Source organism: Astatotilapia calliptera, chromosome 19 (genome assembly GCF_900246225.1).
Source record: "Astatotilapia calliptera chromosome 19, fAstCal1.2, whole genome shotgun sequence".
NCBI classification, from domain to species: domain Eukaryota; kingdom Metazoa; phylum Chordata; class Actinopteri; order Cichliformes; family Cichlidae; genus Astatotilapia; species Astatotilapia calliptera.
Window position 1 is genome coordinate 18,930,637 of NC_039320.1, and position 11,155 is coordinate 18,941,791.

General features: G+C 39.2%; 1 protein-coding gene across 1 annotated transcript in view; it reads right to left on the reverse strand.

Moving 5' to 3' along the window:
- LOC113012621 (inositol-3-phosphate synthase 1-A) overlaps positions 1-3,070 on the reverse strand; it is a 5,323-nt gene extending 2,253 nt beyond the window's left edge. The window contains exons 1-7 of the mRNA XM_026152911.1: positions 2,868-3,070; positions 2,417-2,541; positions 2,184-2,345; positions 1,415-1,544; positions 810-1,003; positions 572-721; positions 1-4 (exon numbers count right to left, since the gene is read on the reverse strand). The exon at positions 1-4 is cut by the window's left edge and continues 215 nt beyond it. Coding sequence (XP_026008696.1) covers positions 1-4; positions 572-721; positions 810-1,003; positions 1,415-1,544; positions 2,184-2,345; positions 2,417-2,530 — 754 coding nt within the window. The 5' untranslated portion in view covers positions 2,531-2,541; positions 2,868-3,070. The remainder of the gene's footprint in view (positions 5-571; positions 722-809; positions 1,004-1,414; positions 1,545-2,183; positions 2,346-2,416; positions 2,542-2,867) is intronic.
- Positions 3,071-11,155: the final 8,085 nt, after the last annotated feature.

Consider the following 11,155-nt stretch of genomic DNA (forward strand, 5'->3'; position numbering starts at 1 on the left):
CGGCCTGATGGATGAAGGGAAAACAAAGACACGATAGCTGTTACTGAGCATGTCATCATATTACGCTTAGTAGGAACGCTTGACTACAGTTCCCCTGAGACTCTTTACATCACGTCGGTAAAACATCTCTCTTGTTGACTTCATGACTATCTTAAATTGAGCTATTTGCTGAGGATCAGAAGTCTGTGAAATAGACTCTTATCATTGCTGACAGCAGTACAAGCATGCTCAAGGAAGATGATAAAATAAGAACTTGGCCAAGAGGGGCGAATCATAATTTTCTTTCCCCTGATCTGATATAAAAGGAATTGCTGTCTATTTCAGACTCATTAAGACATTTCATTTACAAATCCAAAGTGTGTTAGAAGGGCTAATCTTTTCATCCTCTAAGCTTCATTAATCAGTAAATGTAATGAAGGATTACTGTTTGGTCCTAAGCATTAGAAAGAAATTAAAGTTGAGTGGGTGATTGATGATAACCACTGACCACCAACACAGTTTAAGTTGGCTCATTATTGTGATTTGCACTCAAACTTGATTCTGGATTTATTCTTATGGCCATTGATCTCACCTGGATTGCAGCCAGCAGGTTCTTGGCAGAGTCGTTGACTCCTGGGATGATATCACAGAAGCGCTCGGTGTTGGCGGTCCACAAAACAATGACTTTGTCCACACCACTGGCCTGACGGAAGTCTCTTATGTCAGCTGTAATTCGCTCCATCTGGAAGATCGTGTACTCTTTGAGACAAATTGCAAGAGGAAAAAAAGTAGACAGATGAATAAAAAGGGGAGTGAGAGACTTTTATTACCTGCTCCGCCATGGTGCCAGTGAGGACATTGTCTGCGCGACTCTCCTGATTTGCAGCAATGAACTCTGGAATGTAGATTGATGGTCTGGGTTTCAGGCAGCTCATGTGTGGTTGCAGCTGCTCTTGTAAAGACCAGTCAAGCACCTGAGCTCGCTCCATTGCACTGCCCAGATCCAATGAAGAGATATCCCAACCTAACAAAAAAAAAAAAAAAAAGAGGGAGAAAAAAATTATTTTTCAGAACTAAACAGGAAGGCTCACCTCTTTCAGCAATCCATTTGATCCTAAACTAGATTCTAGCATCTCTATGAAAGTGCTGGCTGTGCATGTGCTTCCTATAACATCATATGCACAAGGCTGTAAGTAATCCTGTTAAATAATCATAATAAATATTGACCAAAATAACTGTAATAATTTACAGAAGATCAGTGCAGTAACTTTTAGTTAAAACCTTCACCTTATGGACTCCCTATCCCTTTCATATGTTCTGGGATCAGTTTTCACAGCTGTCAACACTCCCATACTTGTCTGAACTTTCTCTCACACCCACACACCCCAGTCTTGAGTGTGTACACCCTGAGACGACTGTGTGGAATTGTTCTTACCATCAAACACAATGTCGTTAGGGTGCACCATGGGCAGGAGGTCCCGGAAGGGCACGTTAACCTCGCCCTCAAGCCCTGATCCCAGACAAACAGTAGAGGACTGCAGGAGGGAGCCGAAATAGTTCGCTTTCTGAGGGCAGAGAAAGCAAAAAGAATGTGATTTTAATCTCTGTATCGAATGTAATTCCCTATTTTTAATGGTAATTATAAATATATTAAGCAGTAATAACCAGAAATAGAAGGAACCAGCTCATAAATATTACTACAGATGTCCTTATAAGGGAAAATCCCTAAGTAAGTTAAGCCTTTAACCCTCCATTGAACATGTCAGTATAATCAGCTTATTATGAGGCTGTACTTCTGCAGCAGGGGACATACAGCACACTGTGTTTCTACAGCAGGACAAGAAGACTTGCTATTCATTCTGCAGTGGTAATTTTCACATCTCATTATAGCGTGCTGGTGGAATTCATTCACTCTCTTAAGTATTTGTATTTCTTTTATGTTATTAAATTGACCATACTTAGCATATGTCATATTCAATGAAATCGATTATTTGTGCAGCATGCGATCTATTTTAATGCAATAACTCACACAAAGTTGATTGGGAGGAGTTATTGTGCAGCAGGAACATCATATTACATTTTCTATTTGGTAGGTTTTTACTAATGTGTGGCTTCTTCATTTCAAATAGTAATACCATAAAAAAAGTCTATGCAAATCCTTCCGGAGCATACACATATGTGCGTATTTGTGACACCCGTCTCACCTTTACTCCGTTTTTAGTCTTCCAGGTAAGACCCAGTTTGTTGGCCAGTACGGCCGCTGTGACTGTGGTCCCGTTATTGCCTCCCCAGCCCACCAGCATCACTCCCAGCCGAGGCACACGGCGCTCGGTGCGGATCGTCATCTCAGTGGTGCGGGGGGTCACCTGTGACGGACAGAGCGCGGGTTAGCTGGGGGCTAAACGCGCACACATAACTATAAATGTAAATCACTTACCGTGACTTTGTTCCCATCTCTGTGCACCGACGAGGTCTGGTAAGAGTACTGAGCCTCAATGTGAGAGTCAGTGTACTTCACATTAGGGCTGTTGACCTGAACGTTCACGGACATGGCTGCAGAGTCTGAAAGAAAGAGGAGGAACAATTACATCATCTCCACACGGAAATTAACCTAGCGGAAAAAGCTGCCTTTCACTAACACATCACATTTAATCGACGATAATGGCACACGTGCGGAAAACAACAATTGGGTGTTATTATTCTAAGCCTGAGAGCTCTAACGCTTTCTAAGAAAAGTCGTTTTTTCTCCTCTGCCCTCCGATAAACAGCTGGTAAATTTTCTACGAAAATCCTAACAAACCGGTTTTTGTGTTTGGTCGTTCGATGGTGGAGCAGTCAAATTAAGAGAAAGCGGAAAATAAGTGAACCAAACCGGTAAACTCCCTCACCTTTGCACGGAATAAGTGTAAAAGTATCTAAAATGAGACTGCTTCCCGGCGTATAGCTGACAGCTCTTCGCTTCAACGACTGTAAATTTCCGCTCTCTTTAATTTGAAAGCGTCGGTTATGGTCTTCGTCCAGTTGGTGTCAGCCACGAGCTCGAGAGGTTCCCTCGTAGGACGGCTTCAGTGCCACAAGCCAATCCGAGCGCTCGGTCGCACTTTTATAGCTGATGCTGAGGGAGACGTCCGAGGACATCAGCAAATGGCCGGGCTTGTTTCCACTCACGTTTCTTCACATGAGGTGAAAAATTTCCATTCCGGAGAGTTCTCGGTGAAACCACAAAGGCCGGTGGTGAGGATTTGCTGGCTTTTAGATGTTTCTAGATTTTCCTGCAACTTCCCCTGCAGCGTCTAAGTATTTTTCCATAACATGTAGTGGAATAAAACAAAGAATGATATTGTATCGTATTAATACGATACAACATCAAGCATATTTCGGCTGTAATTGTTCATTGTAGTTCATAAAATGCATTTGATATTTTTGAATATGATAAATTACAATAGGTCACAATGTTATGCGTTTATTTTATTTTGTTTTTTCTTCCTAAAGGGTTTTGCTGCGAATTTTCCTACATTCTTAAATGCAAAACATCTTCAAACGCAGAAATACCGAGTTGGGAAATTTCAGGACGTTTAACTGAGAATAAAACAACGATAAAGAAAAACTCCGCTTTTAGCAAAAGCAGTAGGAAATTATGAAATTATTTTATACACTGTTTTATTCACTTTTATACAGTGCTAAAAAAAAAAAAACCCAAAACAAATAACAATAATAGCAACAAAACCGGGGATGGTCGATCATCATAGAATAACACAATCTGTTAGAAAGAATAACCCACTGTGAATCTATTTCACCTGCTTCGATACACCTCAAAGTAATAATATCAGAAGCAACAATAAGACCCCCCCCCAAAAAAACAAACAAACAAACAAACAAACAAACAAACAAACAAACAAACAAACAAACAAAAACCAAATGAATGAATTTGCAGGTGGTGGCCACAGACCATTGCTTTGCTGCTGTGACATGTTACCTCTAGCACTTTTAGCAGGGGCGTACCAGGATTCGTTACCCCCTTCAGACTTTGTGTATTCTAGAGCGGACATAGGAGGGGGAGGAGCCACAGCTTGGTTCACTCTATTGTGTTCTGCAAAGAAGGACAGGGCTCCTCTCTGAAATGAAATGCTTTCATTCTTACATAAGCTGCTTGTTATCGAAATGTATTTGTTAAAACAAACCTCTTAGACTTTAAAAAGCAAAAACACTAAAAAAAAAAAAAAAAAAAAAAAAGATCCCCTGGGGAAAAGCTGAGTTCTTTAAAATGAAGTTTACATTGTGCAGAGCCAAATAAAGGAACAAAAGCAACAGCAAAGAAGCAAAGACTGGATAACTTGGACTCTCCCGGACCCTTACGTGTATAGAGCAAAGAACCACTGACTCCTGTCCATAATGCAAAAAAACCAAAAGTATTGGTGCACAACAGCAACCAAGTTTTGACATGTTTGTTAGAATCTGAAGCACATTTCTCAATGCAAACATTTCCGGCCTGACCCGGTCTTTCCAGTGCATTACAGTCTGCCTATTATACACACATCTCCTCAGTGTTGAGCACTTTCAGTATATTAAGTTTGCTTTCCAGTGCAAAATGCCAATTGACTGTATGTCAAAGCATCTGCAAGGCCAATCTACTAGTCCCTAGGGCGCCTCCTTTACATTATGCTAGATGCTTATATCCACAATGCGCCGGTAACGTTTAAGTCATGGTTCTGTCTCGTATACTGTGTTCTGTCTTGTGTATTTACTCAGTCATTTTACATTCCACTGATTTAAAACAGGCACCTTTTTTGAGAGGTTTTAATGGTGGAGGGGCAAATATATTGTTGGGAAATTTAGAAGATGTACTTCCTGACCTTGCTCCTCGTTATTTGATGAAACTGCCTGCAAGCCTGTTGACTTTGCAGAGTGCAAGGCCTGAGAGATGAAGTTCTGATTCATGAGTAGTTTGCGTTGTTGTAAAGAACGGAAACATTGTTACTGTCACTTACGTGTTGAAAATATGCACTTATGTTGTTATATATGTATGATTCTATCTAGACCAGGGGTGTGCAGTTTTCCCACGAGGCCACAGGAAACTGGGACTGTTATAAAGAGCGGTGCTAATAAGCTGAACTCAGTTCTGCTAATGGTACTGGAGCAGATGTTACAACTACCCAATGAAGGTCTTCTATGTTCCTCTGTTCTTTGTTTTTTTCTTACAGGTGCACCAGTTGACGATACATCGTGCTTTTCTATTTGTGCTCTATTCTTTTATTATGCTTTCTCCTATTTTCTCCATCTTCTGTTTTTCCCCTGCCTGTAAACTTAGATGTTGTCATACTAAACATATAATGTTATTACCTGAAATAACACTAATAGAAATTGATAAATAAACAGGTAAAAGAAACACACAAGCAAGAGGAGGCTATAGAGAATTTATAGAGCTCATCTTGGAAAAGCAAAATATGTTGGCACAACATTGCATTCAGATCATAATTCTGATTGCAAAAGCTGCAAGACAAGACAGGTTTAAAAGTAAAAAAAAGAAGAAAAAAAAACCAATTAGGGAATCTAAAAGTTACATGGGCATAGTAAAAACACCAACTTTTTTTTTAATCACTATTTAATATTTCATGCATTTAAGTCAGGTTTAATGTCTGTGGTGGAAATACAAAGGACAATGGACAGGTTATCTTTACTGAGAGAGGATCTGGATTTCTTAAACTTTATCCAGGCAAATGCTGTTTCACATATGAAGATAAAAAGAAAAGAAAGGTCCTCATGTGGAAAATTCTCTTTGAGAGAGAATTAAAAATCTAGCAGTAATACTGAAATGAAGAACTCTACCAGTAGTGAATCAGTTTGTGATTCAGTGCTCTTGCCCTGATTAAGCTAACCATTTTAGTTACATCATCAACAACAAAGTTAATTTTTAGCACTGACTTACACAACACCTGGTGTGTAATGCAATGGAAAAATACCAATGTCGCTTCTGTGTTCATTTCAGTCTTTTTAACTTGCATCCGTTTCAAAAGAAAGTTGGAAAACCTATCCAAGCATGCAGTTGTCCTTGTGAACAAGTCACTCGATGTCACAGTCCCTTTCACTAAGTGCATTGCTGCCAGCATCATTGTAATCTACCATGTAAACAGATGAGCAACTGGGCAGTGTTGCGGATATCGCAGCTCTCAAGGACAAAAAGTTATATTTGTCTGCTTTGTTTTTCAGATAAAACTCCAGATTTCCTGCAGTGTTTGATCCATCTTGTTAAAGTTTGCCTGGAGAGGAGTACATTGTCAAATGCTTCTTTGAATCCATCAAACAGTCTTTGATAGACTTCTCTTCAGAGAATAGCTTACTGTTCTTTTTGTGATTTTTGTGGAAATCACAAAGTTGGTCTTGGCTGCTCCATTTCTGGATGTGTACTTGATAAAACTTGATAAAAAGTCCTTGTTGTCTTTGCAGTTTTGCAAGAAAAGCCAATGATGCTACTGCTCTGCATCAGTCAAGTTCTTGTATTTCTATGCATGTGTAGTCTCATTAAAGACGATTCAAATTGTAATCGTTAAACAAAGCAACTTGTTTTCCATAAAATAAGTACATGACTTTGGTAAATGGCCTGTATTTGTATAGTGCTTTATTTGGTCCTAAGGACCCCAAAGCGCTTTACACTATACACAGTCATCCACCCACTGGTGAATGGGTAGTCACAGCCGCCCTGGGGCGCACTGACAGAGGCGAGGCTGCCGGACACTGCAGCCACTGGGCCCTCTGACCACCACCAGTAGGCAACGGGTGAAGTGTCTTGCCCAAGGACACAACGACCGAGACTGTCCAAGCCGGGGCTCGAACCGGCAACCTTCTGATTACAAGGCGAACGCCCAACTCTTGAGCCACGATCACCCCATGCGCGATGGGACAAACTGCATGATGTGTACTTATAGTCTGAATCCTAATTTCCTGTTGGGCTTTTGCAGATCTGTGACAATCATGATGACAATATGGTCAGTGACCATCTGGCAACTTCTGGCCTAATGGGCAAAAATGCATATTCCCCGACCAGTTACAACTGGTTGTTGCAGGTTGATTCCAATCGCTGGGAAAATGATTGCTAAAGTGCCGTTCACACAGATCTACAGACCACTCAGTTACCCCCTGGGAACCACCTATCAACAGGGAAAAAATGGTGCATTCCCCAATCAAACTCTTTGCCATTGGTTTGGCGTAACTTGAATGGATGTGGAAGACCTGTCTACAAACACTGGCGAGCTATTCTCTGAGCTGTGGTGAAACTCATAAAAGTGCGATTAAAAACTAGCAATGGAGACTGTTTGCCTTCAAAGTAAAGATTCTGCCCTAAAACACACTAGTTAGTTTGAAGGCAAACCTCTTCCATTTCTGGTTTAAGTTGAGCTTTTTCAAGTTGTACTCTTCAGCTAGTAGCTTGAGATTAACCTCAGCAGAGGTTTTTGAGCTTGTGGCAGCTTAGGTGAAGCAAATGGTGTGAGTTTTTTATAGCATAAGCTTAGATAAATATGTATGTATAGATAAATAAATATGTCCATTCTCCTGACCTGTGAATTGTCATTGTGTAAACAGCGGCTAAAGAATTTAGCTCCTACGAAGCTACAAATTAACAGGATAAAAACTGAAAAGTGTTTGTGAAGACACACAACAGACCATGACTGACAGTTGGTCTCTAACTGATTTTCATTGATTGTTGCTATATGCCAATTTTTTGCACATATGATGAGTGTGAGAAAGAAAGAAAGAAAGAAAGAAAGAAAGAAAGAAAGAAAGAAAGAAAGGAAGGAGTGGTAACTTGGCAGTGAAGGCTTGAGGAGAAAAACAAATCTGCCTCAGGGGTTTTCATAGAGTTGTTATGGCCTGTACTGATGCTAATTAGTGAAGACAAAGACAAAGATGCTATTAAAATCTTGAGATCCTCCTACTTTAAACGTTCCTTGGCTCTTCCAGGAATGGTTCAATTACTTTCCCAACAACTCATTAGTTAGTATAGCTGGTGATTTCAGTTGTGTTGATTTCTAATCTCCATCATATCGAGAGGCCTGTACTATGAAGCAGGATTTCATCTTATCTTGGTAACTTGAGAGTTAAACCTGGATTTTCTGTTCTATGAAACTAGTTCATTTGTCTGGGTATCACCTATCATTCTCATCTCTAGATTAGAGGTTAACAGGTACAAAATCTTGCCTTTCCAGTTCTCAGAAAAATAGCTTCACAATTCCTGGAAGATACCGCAGGCTTCTATGTGCAGAGAGTATGACAGGGCTAAAGTTCTTAATAGCCTTTCAAGTAGTTCTCCTTCCCTGATATAAAGTTTCTTAGATTAAATTTTATTCCTTGATTGATTCTTTGAGCACAAATAGATTTCCATGTAGACTAAGCCTGCATTTCAAATCTGCTTTTATTTTTATTCTTTACTTGCTCTCAAACTGATAGACATCACTTGGGAGGCAGCAAAAAGAATAGGTGTTGTCCAGTCTTACTGACCAAAGCATGCAAAGCACTAACATATTGATACAACACCTTTAATAGAAAACTATTTAAGAGAGCTCTCTTATACTCATACTGATCTCTGAAAAATAACTGAATAATTCCTGGAAGACCATACAAATGTTGAGAGCGCCTGAAGGGCTTTTACAGGTCTAAACCTATGCTGACTAATTGGTTTTCTGTAAATAGCTTTTCTATACACAGGAATGGTGAAAGAGTGGAGGATCAGTGTCTGCTTCATAGTATAGGCCTCTGATTGGGAGGAGGTTATGTTCAGAATTTTGGCTTAATATCGGCTGAACGTGCCAGATTAGATTCTGTGCTTGGCAAATACTTTTTATAGTTAAGCAGCTTGTTAATCCATAACTTACTAGCATCACAAATGAGGCCAAGTTGTAAAGTTACAGCAGTGGAGGCTGTGCCAAGCGTTGTCACTGGAATGTGAGAATGGTTGGCACAATGCTTGAACGCACAACAAGAAGAACTATTCAATCAATAAAGTCAGTTTAAACTTTATCTAAAGTGATTTACACATCTCCTTTTTGTTAGGTTATGAGACAATATTAATGTGTAAATGTATCAAGCTTTAAATTTCAGAGCTGACTTATTAGAAACAAACAGCAGCAGTTCCAGCTCCTGGACACACAGAGCTGTCCGACAGTGGCTTAAAGCCCCAAAACACTTTAAATACGGCTTACAGTTAAACTCATGGTTTTAAAGGCCTGAAAGGTTTGCTGCTGACTGTCCAACCAGCACTGACACAGAGAGGTGAGCAGTGAGGGAATAGGACTATGGTTGAATGTCTGGCTCAGCTCCACACCGATTGGTTCTTGCTTTCCACAGTGAAGCCAGTGAAGATTTGTCACTGGCTTGTAAAGCTGGGGGTTGGTCTTGTTGCCAGGGAGGTGCTGGAAGGATGCCAGTGTTCTTCTTTTTTTTCCAACAAACTCCAGATGTTTCTGACCACATCAATGAACATTTTACATGATAAAATAGAAGTTCAAGTTCTAAGCATCATCAGATTATTTTTAGTCAAATAAATAATCAGTAAGATTTTTTTCCTGAAAAAAAGGTAATTAAGGACAGAATTCCTGCTGCTGGCCAAAATAGACTCAGATTTATTCTCAGAACCTTATACTTATTGATATTTATTTTTATTTTCTGCAGATAACATACATGACAATAAATGTTTCTGTAAATGGCAGATAAAGATTTTTTGTGAAGGTGCACAGCAGACAATGTCTGACGCAGGACAAACCATAGCCAAAGGGAGGCCTGACATCACTTTCAAAAATGCAAGGCATGCTGTCTAAACAGGTGGAAAAGTTTAGTGTAGCCTGCACCAGTGTAACAGGGTAAACCGGTATTGTGTGTACATTAAAACTGGCAGTGATTTTGGAGTGTGTATGTGTTCCACTTTTGCAATGAGCCAATGGCTGTGGTTGGGCGGAGTTAACTAAAGGCGGGTGTATCTAGTTGTACTTCTACTTTTATATACTTATGCCACACACTACAAACACTGCTGTCACATTTTGTTTTTCTCTGTACAGGTATGTTACATAGCTCAGATTTACAATGGTTTAGATTAACATCAATGTGTTTATAGCAGATGTTCTTGGACTGTGTGTTTTGTTCCTTCTGTAAATGGGATGCTATGTATTATATTATAGCTGGGACTGTTTCTGTTGACTATTTTTTTCTAATAAATTATATTTTAAATTTTTAATAAGAGTGTGTCATTTTTCTGCCCTCAGCTGAGTCTGTGTGTTACACCAAAAAGCAATTATGATAAGTGATTTCCATAAGGCTAGATTTGCACTGAAGCTTTATTTTAAGGTATTGATTAACTGTAAGTGTTCTAAATGTTTATGCAGTTGTATGCTGATTGGGGAAATAACATTATTTAATTTTCTCTGGAGGTCCCTTGAAGGTTTATTCAGGAAGTGTGTGTAATCAGATTAGTAAAATGAATCTGTAAGCATGCGAGTATAATGGCTGAAAAGCCTTAAAGTTTTGCATTGAAAATGCAAACAAGTCACCAGTTGCAGCTCACCAAGCTTTCCAGTTCGCTGGCTTTTTATATGCAACAATTGCTACACTTCTGTGGAAGTTCCACAAATAAATAAATAAATAAATAAATAAATAAATAAATAAATAAATAAATATATATATATATATATATATATATATATATATATATATATATATATATATATATATATATATGGCATTATTTCTGTAGTAAAATCAGTTCAGTACTGTTCAATCCACACATGTACAAGTTGGTAATGTAACTGTTTTATAATATTACCTTTAATTTATCCAGCTGTAAATGTCACTGAGATTGAGAATGTCCTCTTCAAGAGTAACGTCAGCAAGAAGCGAGCAATAATTACAAGTAGCAATTGAACATAAACACACAAATACACATAGGGCTCATTACATCCAGTCAAAATAGGTACAATTCAAACTGACCTAAGAGACTTTGGTAAGCTGTGAGTGTCTTTACAATTCAAGCGATCATCTTAGAGTAGCAGCACACAGTCCACAAAAGCAGCAGCTGACCAGTGAAGAATACTGGTTTATTGACTGAGAGCAGCTCTAATCATCTAACAGCTGGCTGACTGCTGGAGAGCCTTGGATGACAAGCCAACAGCAGCCACTAGCTCTGGGAGGAAAA